The sequence below is a fragment of the Muntiacus reevesi genome, chromosome 14, assembly GCF_963930625.1.
Source record: "Muntiacus reevesi chromosome 14, mMunRee1.1, whole genome shotgun sequence".
NCBI lineage: Eukaryota > Metazoa > Chordata > Mammalia > Artiodactyla > Cervidae > Muntiacus > Muntiacus reevesi.
The window spans coordinates 12,808,783-12,823,839 of NC_089262.1; the positions used below are offsets into that span (position 1 = coordinate 12,808,783).

At 48.4% G+C, this 15,057-nt stretch overlaps 1 protein-coding gene across 1 annotated transcript in view; it reads left to right on the forward strand.

The window, feature by feature from the left end:
- Positions 1–15,057, forward strand: part of OTULIN (OTU deubiquitinase with linear linkage specificity) — a 36,882-nt gene that overhangs the window by 13,632 nt on the left and 8,193 nt on the right. Inside the window, exons 3-6 of the mRNA XM_065905450.1 lie at positions 1,122–1,216; positions 3,351–3,494; positions 10,026–10,151; positions 13,023–13,292. Coding sequence (XP_065761522.1) covers positions 1,122–1,216; positions 3,351–3,494; positions 10,026–10,151; positions 13,023–13,292 — 635 coding nt within the window. The remainder of the gene's footprint in view (positions 1–1,121; positions 1,217–3,350; positions 3,495–10,025; positions 10,152–13,022; positions 13,293–15,057) is intronic.

Consider the following 15,057-nt stretch of genomic DNA (forward strand, 5'->3'; position numbering starts at 1 on the left):
AGGCCTGTGTTTCAGCTCACATTGAGAGCTGCGTTAGTTTCTGGCTGATTATCAACAGTTTATAGCCCTTTGGGATCAAAGCAGGATGTAATGAAATAAAGATTATTAAATATACATCTGTAATAGAGGTGTTATCTCTTTGTATAATGGACGTGAAAAAACTACAAATTATTAGCTATATGGTCTCATAGCTTAGACTACTGCATGTTTGAATGAACATTATTCAAGGATACCTAGGTCAGTGTGGTTGCGGGTGCTGAGGGCACAGCTGAGAAACGGACCAAGCCCCTGCCCTCAGGGAGCTCATGTTTTGCTGTGTGTGTATGTGTAGGGATGGGAGAGGCAGCGTACAGAAAAAGAAATAGGTTAGGTATTGGTCAGTGCCAAGAAGAAAAGCAGAACCGTGTAAGGGGAACAGAGTGAAAGTGTGTGTGTGTGTGTGTGTGTGTGTGTGTGTGTGTGTGTGTGTGTGTGTGTGTGTGTGTGTGTGTGTGTGTGTGTAGGGATGAGAGAGGCAGGGTACAGAGAAAGAAATATGTCAGGTGTGGATCACTGCGGAGAAGAAAAGCAGAACCATGTAAGGGGTACAGAATGAAAGTGTGGAGTGTGTGTGTGTGAGATGTTCTGACATTGGATGTGAGTGTCACAGGTAGCAGAGACCTTCAGAGGCTGAGGAGCAGGTACCTCGCAGGTCGGGCAGGAGCTGCCGGTGTGCGTGTGGGGGAAGCTGAGACCCGAGAGGCAGTGGGGGGCCAGGGCAGGGGGCCCTCTTGTGGGGAGGAAGGGAGTGGACTCCCAGCTGTGATGGGGGGCCCTGGAGCCCAGCTGTGACAGGTAGCATCTCACTTAGGTTTCTGAATGCACCACTCTGGCTGCCGTGTGGGGGATGGCCGGTAGGATCTGGTGACAGGGAGGCTCAGTGGGAGACCTCTGTGGTCATCTGGGAGCGAGGTGGTGGCGGTCTGCACTGGGTGGTCAGCAGTCTTGGGATTCTGGACGTGGGAGGACTGCAGTGAGCGAGAAAGGAACTCTCAGGCGAAGCTGTACTTTTAATTCTGATCATGCTGTGTCTCTGTATTCCCCCTCCCCCACCCCACCCCTTTTTTTGTATTCTTTCACAGAACCTAGATTAAGTGTAGCTCCTGAAATGGATATCATGGACTACTGCAAAAAAGAATGGAGGGGAAATACGCAAAAAGCAACATGTATGAAAAAGGTATGACGCCTGGATGCGTGCATTTTGAGTTTTTTCAGTAGTCTACCATAGGTAATTATTTAATAAGTCCTTATGTATGTTTAGATGTTATAGTTACGACAACTGCAAATAGACTGTATTACTATTGGGGTCCTACTTTTAGAGATGAGGAAACAGACAGCAAAGATAAGGGCCGTCTCAGTATTAATATAGAATCATTGTCAGTCAGTAGCTTGATTTCTTTGAAAAACGTATAAATGACTATGTGCTGTTCTGAGCTGGGCCAAGGGTTGGCCCTTTAGGGGCATTTGGCTATAATGCCCTTCTGACCTGGTGAGGTCACAGCCTCGGGTGACCTACATCTGCTGTCCCCACCCTAACCCCACCCTGGGTTTATTCTCACATCTTCCAGTCTTTGGGGCCTGGACTCTCCCGCACACCCTTAGCAGTGGGGCCTGGATCTCCTGCCTTTATTTAGGGCACCCAGGAACTGCCCCCTCTCAGTCCCGTTGCATAACCTGGTGACCCAAAGGTAGTCCTTCCAAGGCTCTGGGATGGCAGGGATTCCCATGACGCGGTCCTGCTGGGGCTGTGATTGGGCTGGGTCACTGCTCCCTCTGCATGGTAGTCAGACAGAACCCCTCTCGGTTCCCCCTCAGATGGATCCTGAATCCAACGTTCCTCCATAGGTGGAGATTGCTCCTACAGTTGACCCTTGTACATCACAGGTTTGAACTGCTGGGGCCCGCTTCTCTGGATTTTTTCACTGGATAATGGATTATAGTGTACTGCACGATCTGATGAATGATTTATGCATTTGGAAGGGTGCAGTTGCTGTTGAACTAGTATTTGGGACAGCTCGGGGTTCACCGTAGGAAAGAGGTACATTTAGTAGGCATGAGTCTCCCCGATGAGACTTCTGTTGCAGTGGTTGGGCCACTGAACAGAAATGCAGCTTTCAGAATTTTATTATTGGAAAGAAATACTTTCATATCCACTTCGAACATCATGTTTGTGACTTGAACCTTGAAAACAACTTACGACAGGGTCCAGTGCTTGGACACAGGATGACTGTCTGCAGGGTCCCCACCCCAGGGGGGTGGCACTTCTTCCTTTATGTACGTGTGTGTTGGGGGGGGAAACAGGGTTTTAAGTGACTGTTGAGGAAGAGCAGGGCAAGCGAAAGATCCACCTGGTCAAGGGGGAGTGAGATGGGAAAGGCTGAAAGTTGATGCCAAGGCCTGAGCAGCGTCCAGCGGAGAACTCAGTCGGCCTGGGATTTCATGGTGTCCTTTTAAGGGGAGTGTGCTCAAAACAGTCCGTTTGGATGGCTGTGTTTGAGTGACTGAGCATGTCACCGAGAATTTTCATTTCCTTGTTTCACTTCCAGGCTGAATAATAATGACATTTCAATCCACTTTTTAAAAAACAGAATTTATCCAGGCACCTCCAAGACGATACATATGGTCTTTTATGTATTTCATGGAAATTTGGGGTACAGGGTGTTATTTTTAATATGGAGATATAAGCCAGGTAAAGAATCCACCTGTCAATGCAGGGAGACACAAAAGATGAGGGTTCGAGCCTTGGGCCGGGAAGATCCTCTAGTGTAGGAAATGGCAACCCACTCTAGTATTCTTGCCTGGAAAATCCCATGGACAGAGGAGCCTGGTGGGCTACAGTCCACTGGGTCACAAAGAGTCAGATACGGCTGGGGGATTGGGCACATAAGCTTGGTACATCTCTGTTTTCTTTCCTGTCTCCTCATTGAAGAGTTTAGGGTCAACTTAAACACAGACCAAAGCCTACAGATTGCTGGTTATTATAAGTGAGTGTTATAGCAGCTGCTTAGAAAGGGACGTACGACTTCACCTTTGGGGGTGACTAGCATTTTATTAATACTTAGTGTCCTATTCTATATGTTCTAGTATGTTGCGTCTGCTGCATATCCTGATATTTTGTATGATACTAGCATTTGTTAATTTCTTTTGATGAGTGAAAAAGGAATTAAAGTATCCTGCAGGAAAGATTTGGCCATTCTTCCACTGATCGGGATGGGGGGCGTGGGGGACACATTTCTTCCACATGAATAAAATTCTCCCCGCTCTCCAAAGTCAGTAACGACCATTTGAATTCTTTGATGCTTTTTGCACAGGGCTACGAGGAGGTGTCCCAGAAATTCACCTCCATCAGGCGAGTCCGCGGAGATAACTACTGTGCGCTGCGGGCCACGCTGTTCCAGGCCATGAGCCAGCCGACGGTGCTGCCCTCCTGGCTGCAGGACCCGGAGCTCACGCTGGTACGCTGCTGCCGCAGGTTTGAGTCTGCACTGTTTGCTGTCGTTTCTGCAGTAGAGACTTCCCTGGTCTGCCCCGCGCTGTGTGCCCAGGTGCTTGCCTGCAGTGCGACGTCAGCGTGCGGGTTTCTGCAGCTTTCTGTGGCTGGGGTGACTTTGCATAGTAAAGCACTGAAAATCAATTGTTATTTCCCGGAGGAGAAAGATGATAAAATTTATTTAGCACCTCAGCTGAACTAGAGAACAGGGGTTTAGGGCTTGCACAGAGCACTGAGGGCAGTTTGACTTCCGGGTTGGAGTCTCCACCAAGTGGGCTTTGTATTGTACTCTCTGAGAACCTGCTGGGGTTTCCAAAGGCACGTTTCTGGGCTCCTGGCTCCAGTTCAGGGAATCAGCACCATCTGGAAAGGGGGGGTCATCGGCTTGGTACGTGACAGAGTGGCAACACCCGAAGAGAGATGGTTGCTGTCAGCTGGGGAAGGCTCCCTGGGGAGGTGAGGGCTGGCCCATGCCTGGCCCTTGTTAGTTGTTTTAAATCTGCAGCCTGACAGTAATACCCCCAAGAAGTCACATTCTCCCTGTGTCATGTATCCATGACAGACGCCAGCTGAGGTCAGATAGGTTGGGTGATAGACCATCCCTAGAGAGCTTGGTGGGCAGTCATGATTGAGCGGAGCTCACAACATGGCGTTAATTGGAGGAAAATTGGAAAACTTGGGCTTGTCTTAAACCCCCAAACCAAAACCCAAAGTGTCAGCTCTGGGAGATGTGCCTCCCCAGCAACTTAGGGGAAAAAAGTTGGGATTTTAGTGGATCACAGCCCATAGGTGTGTGATGGCCGCAGTGACGAGGACGCCTGTTTTCTAATGAAAGGGATAGGTAGGGAGTTTGGGATGGACATGTACACACCGCTGTATTTAAAATGGATAACCAGCAAGGACCTTCTGGACAGCACAGGGAACTCTGCTCAGTGTTATTTGGCGGCTTGGATGGGAGGGGATTTGGGGGGAATGGATACAAGTATCCGCATGGCTTAGTCCCTTCACTGTTTACCTGAAACTCACAGGATTGTTAATCAGCTATACTCCAGTACAAAATAAAGTCTCAAAAAACAGGGGATTTTTCTAAACACAGGAACTGGGGTGGTCAGATCCCATCCTAGGGACCGCGGGCAGCTCTGTGTCTGTACCGTCGGGACAGAAGGGCATGTGCCCGAGGCAGTGTGTCTCCTTCTGGGAACAGTTGAAGGAGCTGGGGTATTTGCTTGGGATAAAGACTTGTAGAGGGTACTGGCTGGCAGCTCAGCTAATTACAGATCTGTTAGGTGGTCGGGGTGTCACTTAGCCTCCGAGCACAGCCAGGACCAGTGGGTGGAGGATGCCACTTGTCTGCCTAGTGGTTACCCACTCTATAAAGTGGTATGAAAGCGGCACCCTGGTGTAAGCTGTCTAGATGACATCTGTGAAAGATTGTCCTAATCAGAGATCCATCGTTTTAAGCAGAATTCTCAGTATTATTTCTTTTTCCAATAAAGAAGCAAAAAGAAATTGATACAGTAGGCTGTTTTTAGCTTTGCAGGTTATGCTAAGTATTAGCACTGACATATCTTGGAAACGTTGGTCAGCCTGCCTGTGGACCTAAGCCTCTGCTGAGGAAGCAGACATGGGTGACCTCACTCGGTTTTGTTTTAACTTCTGTTTGCTAACCATAGTTTAAATTACAACTTGTGACATAAAGTGTTCCTCAAGTGTAGGCTGTTTTCCTTTGAACTTTTTACTTTAAGGGAATGGTTAGATTTATGAATTGAATTGATGTAATGAATTAGAATTCTTTACTTTCTAAGAAACTCTGCCAGTAGTGAGTGAGAAACTCTGCAAGCAGTGCTCCACATAGTTAAGCATATGAAATACTCCCCGTAAAAGTAAAGCACGGTGTCCCTTTCGTTTTGCTGACAGGCTCCATCTGGGTAGGGCCATCTGTCACATTAGAAACAGTCCAGGTGGACTCTGCTTGGTTTCTGATCGGAATGAGAACGTGTTGTGTGTGCGAGCAGTGGGGCTTTAAGGTGCTTTTCCTGACTGAATTTGAGTCATGTGGAACTTCTCTAGCGTTCTGATTTCTTCCCTTTTCTGTATGTATCAGCCAATCAGTAGAGTTTTTCTCTTGGGAGCGTAATCTAATTAGTCAGTCACAGTGGTATTATTTTTGTCATCTAACCTTTATTGAAGGCCAGGAGGCCTGCATCAGACAAAAGCTCTTCATACCTGCTGAGGGTGTCGTGTGAAAGTCTGTGAAACTTTTCTTGCCCTCCTTCAGCCAGAAGACTTGTCCCTGTATTGACTTTTTGGCCCCCAGCGTCTTCCCTTGATTTGAGCCTTTTCCCGGGAGGGTCTGTTCTGTGATGTGTCTGCAGCAGGTTGCAGGTGCACCTCATGCTTCTTATTCGAGGTGCCAGGGCAGGAGGGGCGGGTAGACTGCTTGCTGCCCTTGCCCAGCGCAGGAGGGGCGCGTAGACCGCTTGCTGCCCTTACCCAGCGCAGGAGGGGCTCGTAGACTGCTTGCTGCCCTTGCCCAGCGCAGGAGGGGCTCATAGACCGCTTGCTGCCCTTGCCCAGCGCAGGAGGGGCTCGTAGACCGCTTGCTGCCCTTACCCAGCGCAGGAGGGGCTCGTAGACTGCTTGCTGCCCTTGCCCAGCGCAGGAGGGGCTCATAGACCGCTTGCTGCCCTTGCCCAGCGCAGGAGGGGCTCGTAGACCGCTTGCTGCCCTTGCCCAGCGCAGGAGGGGCTCGTAGACCGCTTGCTGCCCTTGCCCAGCGCAGGAGGGGCTCGTAGACTGCTTGCTGCCCTTGCCCAGCGCAGGAGGGGCTCGTAGACCGCTTGCTGCCCTTGCCCAGCGCAGGAGGGGCTCATAGACCGCTTGCTGCCCTTACCCAGCGCAGGAGGGGCTCGTAGACTGCTTGCTGCCCTTGCCCAGCGCAGGAGGGGCTCATAGACCGCTTGCTGCCCTTGCCCAGCGCAGGAGGGGCGCGTAGACCGCTTGCTGCCCTTGCCCAGCGCAGGAGGGGCTCATAGACCGCTTGCTGCCCTTACCCAGCGCAGGAGGGGCTCGTAGACCGCTTGCTGCCCTTGCCCAGCGCAGGAGGGGCTCGTAGACCGCTTGCTGCCTTTGCTCAGACTAGTCTCTCACCACGCCCAGCTGTCGCGTGCCCTCGCCTGTGGCCGCCATCCCTTCCCTGTTATCATCCCGGCCTGTCTGCTTGGTCCTCCCTCAGGAAGTCCACACCGATAAGGGGTCTCGCTGAGTGAGCGAGAGGGTGGTGTGGCGTGACTGGAACAAGTCAATGTGGAACCAAGTATGAAGGCAGATGGGTGGGCAGGCCCACAGAGACTGGCATTGTGCCCGTGGAGGGGGGTACCTGGACCTCCTCCCCTGGAAATGGGGTCTCTCCATCACCAGATACCACCGTGTAACTGTAGTAAGGACACATCTCAATATGTGTTAATACACATGCCTAAGACAAGCAGATCAGCTGATACTTAACTCTGTCTACCAAACAAGAAAATCTTACAGGAGTTTGGCTATGAAACTCTGTTTCCTGTCCGTCTTCCCACTGAATTAGAATAACTCATATCCTATCATATGAATTAAACCATGCTTGCTGTTAGAGCTTAGTATAAATGATTTGAGTTTAAAATGGGGTGGGCTTGCTGTTGGAGGCACAATACCATCTGACAAGTCAGTCTCAGCTTCCCCTGATCCTTGGTCTCTGAATTGCCGAGGACCTCTTCTGACCACCACCACCCCGAACCCCGGCCTCGGCACTGCGAGTCAGACAGGTCCTGGGACACCCTAGCTGGTATGTGAATCTGTAGACCTGGAGCCAGCCTTGGCCCCCAGCCTGCAGGCCACCTGCTGTGCTAAACATCGCTTGACCTCAGCATGCATTTATCTCATCAGGAAATTGGTGTGGTGAACCCAGAGAAGCCCCACGCCCTGTAGCTGGCGGTATCTGCTTCCATTCACATCGGGGAAGATACTCTCCACAGCCCTTGGCGTCGTCCCTTGCTCCTGGAACACGCTTGCTTTCAGGACATGACGGGGCAACAGGAAGCGCAGGACCAAGACCCTCCCTTGGTGTGAGCTCGGTGGAGCGGGGGCCAGGCCATGCTTCCTGCACTGCCCAGCTGCTCTGGCCTTGCTGTCACGGCCCATCTCACAGTCTGGCCACTCCTCACTGCCGGCCGTCGGGTCTGGGCTTCTTGTGTGTGGTGTCTGCCTCCGTCCAGACACCAGTCTCTGTGGCATTGACTGCAGTCGGGTCATCTGACCCTGACCCTGACCTTGGATGTGGCTTGCTCTGGCTCTTCTTAAACTTGGGCAGCCCCTGGGTCCCCCAAGAGGTGGTGTCCTTCGGGACAGGGGTCCTGGGGTTCGGTTAAGTTTCAGAATGTTTCTGAATGGGTAGGATGTGTGACAGTGTTTGTTTAGAGGATGATAGGCTGTATCAAAACTCATATTATGAGAAAGTTTGGGGAAGGACACATTTTCGTTATTTGCTGTCCCTTTAGTCATTGTACCGATTTCAAGGATTATGGACATTTGCTAGAGAAAATAGGCTTTTTAAAAAAAATATTTCAGTCACAAATGAAATTACATCAAAGCCAATTGCCTGCTTTATTAAGTATTTCCCATCATTCTTTCTTGTTTTTAATTTTGTTTCTTCCTTAAATCTCCTTTACTCTAAGAGAAGTCCAGTCTCTGTGTGTGTAGTGTAAAAGAATAGCCTTGTATGTGTGTTATGTGTCTTATGACCCCCAAAAGCATTTAAAGTTACACTCTTTATTTTTTTTTTAAAATCTGAGTAAAGGATTTCAACTCCCGTTATTCTTTCCTCATAGTTTCTTTTCACACTTCAATTTTGGGGCTTTTTCCAGGATCTCCACATCTCCCAGAAGTATACAACCCTGGAGAATGACTCTAGCAACGGACAGTTTGGTCCATGCATGGAAGGAGTGAGGGAACGGACTTCTATTTGGGTCCTCTGTGGAGTACTTGAGTGCTGTGTACAAGTACTGAGTACTTGCTGCTTTTTAGGTCCCTGCCCAGTGTCACGTGATGCTCACGTGCTCTCCCAGCTCACATCTGCGCGGCCAGTACTTTCTGCTCATTGCGCTTCTTTGTGGCCAGTTGTGATTCCAGCGTGTTGCCACTTGAGGGCCTTTTAGGTTCTGGTGACAAACCAGAGGATCTCACAGAAGGTTTGCAGGAGAACCGCCCACATGTTGCTGAAACGCGGGACAGCGTGGGTGCAGCGCTGGGCTCCTCTTGGGTGTGGGGGGGTCGTTTGTCGTCATAATAAGTGAGAACGCAACCCCCCACCCCCCCACGAACGAGTAAGTGTAGCTGGCCTCACTGTGGTAACTAGCTGAAGAGGAGTTGAGTCCCTGTTGTGGTTTTGTCTCTTTGGAGAGGTGAAACAACCTTAGTTTCTCATGATTGCTGTAGATAGAGAAGGTGAAACTGAGTTACCATTCAAGAAGGGTCTTCTGTGTCTTAGATTCAGGAGAACAGAACATACAGCCTCATTTAAAACTGTATTTATGATTGTTGAGCTGTAGTTCCAGGGAAGAATTCATCATTCTCTAATGATCTTTTCACTTGGAAGTGAACTGGTTTTCCTTTCTGCATTTTATAGCACCTAAGTGACATGCCCGTGCCCAATTCAATAACATGGATTTCTCCTGACACACCCTCCACTCCTGGGAGAGTCTGGGTTCCCATGCTGACATCGATTGAGTTTTGTCCCAGCTTGCCTTTCAGACTCCAGATTCTACTGATGATGAGGGGAAAACAAAATAACAGACACTCCAGGAAACAAGGCCAAATAATGGTGTCCGTTCTTTAATGAGCCAGGCCATCCTGGCTCCCTTAACCCTTGCTTCTTATTCTCAGTTGTAATTTTTTATCTTACTTACACTGATTAGGTACTTAAACTGGAGACCATCTTGTTTCTTTTTAATCTTAAAACTTTGAGGATAGTGTAAAAATTGGAAATTAGGTTTTGTTTTCCTAGTCAGGAAAGGAGCAGGTTTTTGCTGTTTTCCGGACCATCTCATTAGACCCAAAGTGCCTTCCTGAGTCAGGCCTCAGGGGGTGCGGCGTGGGGACCAGCTGGCGCCGGGCTGGCTTTTGCCAAGACCTGTGTGGACCCTGCCTTCACACACCCTTACTCAGAGCTGTGGAGTGTTCCTGGCTGTGGCGGGAGCCCAGCAAGGTGGGTTGGGCCTGTGGCTCTCAACCAGAACCGCCATGTCACTCTAGCAGCCCTCCTCAGGGTGGCTATTTCTGACCTCCTGACTTCTAGATTTAGGTCCTCCGACCTGAACCCAGACAGATGTGCAAAAATTAATTCTGGAAACAAAGGTCACAAAGGCCGGTCTTCTAGGTTACATTGTTTCTTACAGCTTGGCTTATGTGATGGACTGTTTGAAATGTTAACCTTTTTTCTCTCTCTCTCTCTTGATAACTCTAGTTACCAGAAAAACTCATAAGCAAATACAGCTGGATCAAGCAGTGGAAGCTGGGACTGAAATTTGAGGGGAAGAGCAAGGACCTGGTGGATAAAATTAAGGAGTCCCTCGCTTTACTGAGGAAGAAGGTTCGGAACATGGCAGTTTTCTTTGATAAGTACAGACCTCTGACTCCCGATTGCCCCAGCACACCACTGCTTAGTCCTCACTTAGTGGGTCACAGGCTGCCCAGGTGGCTCAGTGATAAAGAATCCGCCTGCCAATGCAGGAGACACGAGTTCAGCCCCTGAGTCGGGAAGATTCCCCTGGAGAAGGAAATGGTAACCCACTGCAGTGTTCCCGCCTGGAGAATCGCATGGATGGAGGAGCCTGGCAGGCTACAGTCCATGGGGTTGCCATGAATCAGACATGACTAAGCACCAACAGTGGGTTACCACTTGCTCTTGGCTGGATTTTACACAAAGTAATTCTAAACAAACACAAACTCTTCCTCTGAGGTGTTTGGTAAAATGAAGTGGTATCAACATCATACATTCTAGAGGAGATGACATGTTAAATGTTTAATTTTCTTTAAAGCAAACCTTACAGATGTAGTCTTCTAAGTCATACTGATAAGTTTCAGGGATATCATTAGTCCATATATCTCTTACAGTATTATCACTGATGTGAATTCTCATTTATTAAATTCTTCCCAATTATGTTCATGTTTTAATATTCCGTCCATATTTATTAGGTATGTTTTCTTTTATGACGATTGTCCAGTGCAGTAGATTTAGTAACTTGTCTTTTGAAAACTGTCCTCAGGGTTTCTCTGAAGCAGAATTGTGGGAAGTGACTTGGTCAGTGATTTGGTCATTAAACCCTCCCTCTCCGTGGCTCTCCCCTGTCTTACGTGGGTGGGGTATCCTGCTTGCACGCTGGCCCACATGGACCTCTCTGTTGCTGGCCTCTGAACAGCCTGTAAGCTCTCCTCACCAGGAACCCTGGACTGAGGGCCTGTTAGTTGTTCCAGGCTTCGTAGATGGAGTAGGGAGGGCTGTAAAGAGGTGTCAGGCATCATCTTTCAAGACTCCTAGCACACACTCCAGTCGTCAGCCTCCTAACTGTGGTCTCCTGCCCCCGTGAGACTTGCAGCCTCACGAGAGACTTCATACACTTCATATGTGCCAGGCTGTACCTGAAGTGTTCTGTGTTATGTAATTGTTACCACCATCAGGGCGCTGTCACTGTGGCCATCCCATTTTACAGACGAGGAGAGCGGCCTCTTCATTCCTTGGCAGCCAGCGCTGGGCACTGAGCCTGCCACACAGTGGGCATTTGGGAAAGACTTGGTTGAATGAGTGGAGAACCCTAACTTGCTGGAGCCTAGTTTTTATTTATGAAAACGAGAAATGTGTGCTAGAAGGACTAGTGATCTAGAAGGACTAGAAGGACTAGTGATAAAGACTTGGGAGCAAGAGAAGGACAGAGGGGGTCTGTTCTTGTTGCCTGTTGACGCAGAACACAGGATTAGAGGGGCTGGAGGCCCACTGCCCCAGGCAGGCCGTGGGTTAGCAGCAGGTGGAGCACAGGGGTCTGGCCTGGGGGAGTGAACAGGAAAGCTTCACCATAGCCGCTGGTAACTGTCCATTTTAACTCTTTTTAAATTCTTGAGAAATTGCTTTATACACCTAATAAAGACACACCTAGTCTGTGGTAACTAGATCTTGATTTAGGGTAATATTAAAGTGATTCCAATTTATAATTATTCCATTAAAATTATTCATTAATTGAGCCAGCCCTGCTAACACCTCGTAGGTGCCAGGCTGTACACTAAAGTGTTGTATATTATGTAATTCTGAGACCAGCAGGGCATTGTGGCTGTGGTTGTGCCCACTTTACAGGTGACGAGACTGCGGCCCTGCAGAGGCCAGCAGCTGCTCAGTGGCGAGGCCCTTGTTCCATCCTGACTCTGATTCCAGAGACGTGCTCTCACCTGCCAGCTTGGTCTACTCCTGGAAAATATGAGATGTTGTAGCTTTCAGAGTCCTGTGGCACAGTTATTACCATTAAAATTTACTCTTGAATTAAAAAATTTAATGGTTTTGCAGAGGAGCAGTAGTTACTGATTATATACAAGGATTAGTTTTGGGTTGGCATTTCTTATTCGCAAAGAGGTTCTCATAACCATATATTTATAGGGTTTTCTTCTTCACTTAAAGAGTTAGCCTGTGTTAACTGAATACCTGATTGTTATTGTTCGGTCCCTACGTCGTGTCCTACTCTTTGTGACCCCATGGACTGCAGCACACCAGGCTTCCTTGTCCTTCACTACCTCCCAGAGTTTGCTCAGATTCATGTCAATTGAGTCAGTGATACTATCTAACCGTCTCATCCTCTGCTGCCCCCTTCTCCTTGGATGCCTGATTCTCTCCTTTATTTTTAATCAGAAGTCAATATGAATTTCCTGAGTAGATTTATTCATCTGAAACTGAAGTAAATTTTTAAGAAGTTAGAAGGGTAAGTTTAGTAAACAGGTATTCAGGAGATGCCACAGTTTTCCTTGCCTGTCTTCACGTTATAAGGTTGGCTTGGCATTTCTGGGTGGTATTGGCTGCCATAAGCCCCTTAAAGGGGAGGGGTGATTTCAGCTATGTTCCAGGGCATCATCACACCAGGTCTCTCAAAAGCACGTTCACTCTCCTGCAAATATTTGTGCATTGACTGGTTCCATTTCTTTGCCTGGGAAGATATGAGAGTTGAAATTTCCATTCCATGATCCCAGAGCTTCTCCTTAGTGCAGTATACTTTTGTTTCAGATTACTGGGGAAAGAGCTGAATAAGGAAAGTGTGTGGTCTAAAGAGTACAGTTATTTGAGCTGGAAGCTTGAATGCTGAGCGTTGGTACATGACCTGTGGTTGCCTACCTATTCTGAAAATAATTTTGTGCTCATAGTGTGGGGTTTTACCAGGGACTTTCAGAACAACAATTTAATTACTACGTAACTTGCTTATTATAGTGGGCAAGCCTGGCTGAACTGAGAACTGCAGAAGCAAGGCAGATGGCTTGTGATGAACTGTTCACAAATGAAGAAGAGGAGTACAGCCTCTATGAAGCTGTAAAATTCCTAATGCTGAACAGAGCCATTGAACTCTATGACGATAAAGAGAAGGGAAAGGACGTGCCGTTTTTCTCTGTGCTTCTCTTTGCTCGGGATACATCAAGTGACCCTGGTCAGCTGCTGCGGAACCATCTGAACCAGGTGGGGCACACTGGCGGCCTGGAACAGGTGAGTCGTGCCTTGGGGAGTACATTCGCCCAGAGCAGTAGCGTCAGCCATCAACCACTGCCTCAGTTTTTGTGGTCAGGAGCTCAGGAGCTGTGCAGTTGTGTGGTTCTGGCTCAGGATTGCAGTTGAGTCTTGCTCAGGACTGCAGTCTCCGGAGGGCTCGACTGTGGCTGGAGGGTCCACCTCCAGCATGGTGCACACTCACCTGGCTGTTGGCGGGAGGGCTCAGTCCCTCCCTGGTGGTTAGTTCTTCGCTGTGTGGGGCTTTGCATAGGGCTGCTCAAATGTCCTCCTGACACGGCAGCTGGCTTCTCTCAAAAGGTGGTCCAAGAAGACCCCCAGAATGTTCCAGTGCCTTCTATGATCTAACCTTGGAAGTCACTCACTGGCAGTTACACTAGGTTCTGTCTGTCAGAAGCAGATCAGGTCATTCTTCCCACACTCAAGTCAAGCATGCTGAAGAATTGTGAGCCTGTTTTTTTTTTTTTTTTTAATTTATTTATTTTTAATTGGAGGATAATTGCTTTGGAATATTGTGTTGGTTTCTGCCATGCATCAACATGAATCAGCCGAGGGTATACATATGTCCCTTCCCCTTTGAACCTCCCTCCCACCTCCCAGCCCTCGAGGGTGAAACTGTTTTATAACCACCATGGTTGTCTCAGCCTGTACTTTCTCCTGTCGTGTGATGGGTGGGACCAGAACCCTTGACTCCAGAAAGAAACCAAGCCCTGGGAAGGAGTCCTCTGAAGGGTCTTGTTTAATCTTGGCTGCTGTCATATTAGGTAGCATCCTTTAAAAATAGAAGTGGAGTCACTTTAGCCAGGAGAGCCAGCCTGCTCTTGGATCTTCAGCAGGTAGGCTAAGTTTGGGGTCTCACCCAGACACTCAGTGTGGTGCTTCCCTGTGGGTCCCCCGTTGCTCACCACACTCTGTTTGCTCTCTTTCTTTGATGGGTTCATTACATTGCCCTGAACAGCCTAAGTCCTTTAGTGGAATAGCCAACCATGTGAGAAGCATGGTTCGTGACATTGTACAGGAGACAGGGATCAAAACCATCCCCAAGAAAAAGAAATGCAAAAAGACAAAATGGCTGTCTGAGGAGGCCTTATACATAGCTGTGAAAAGAAGAGAATTGAAAAGCAAAGGAGAAAAGGAAAGATATTCCCATTTGAATGCAGAGTTCCAAAGAATAGCAAGGAGATAAAAAAGCTTTCCTCAGCGATCAGTGCAAAGAAATAGAAGAAAACAATAGAATGGGAAAGACTAGAGATCTCTTCAAGAAAATTAGAGATACCAAGGGAACATTTCATGCAAAGATGGGCTCAATAAGGGACAGAAATGCTTCTGTTAGCAGAAGCAAAAGATATAAGAGGTGGCAAGAATACACAGAAGAACTGTACAAAAAAGATCTTCACGACCCAGATAATCATGATGGGGTGATCACTCACCTAGAGCCAGACATCCTGGAATGTGAAGTCAAGTGGGCCTTAGGAAGCATCGCTACGAGCAAAGCTAGAGGAGGTGATGGAATTCCAATTGAGCTATTTCAAATCCTGAAAGATGATGCTGTGAAAGTGCTGCACTCAACATGTCAGCAAATTTGGAAAACTCAGCAGTGGCCACAGGGCTGGAAAAGGTCAGTTTTCATTCCAATCCCAAAGAAAAGCAATGCTGAAGAATGTTCAGACTGCTGCACAATTGTACTCATCTCACACGCTAGTAAAGTAATGCTCATAATTCTCCAAGCCAGGCTTCAGCAGTA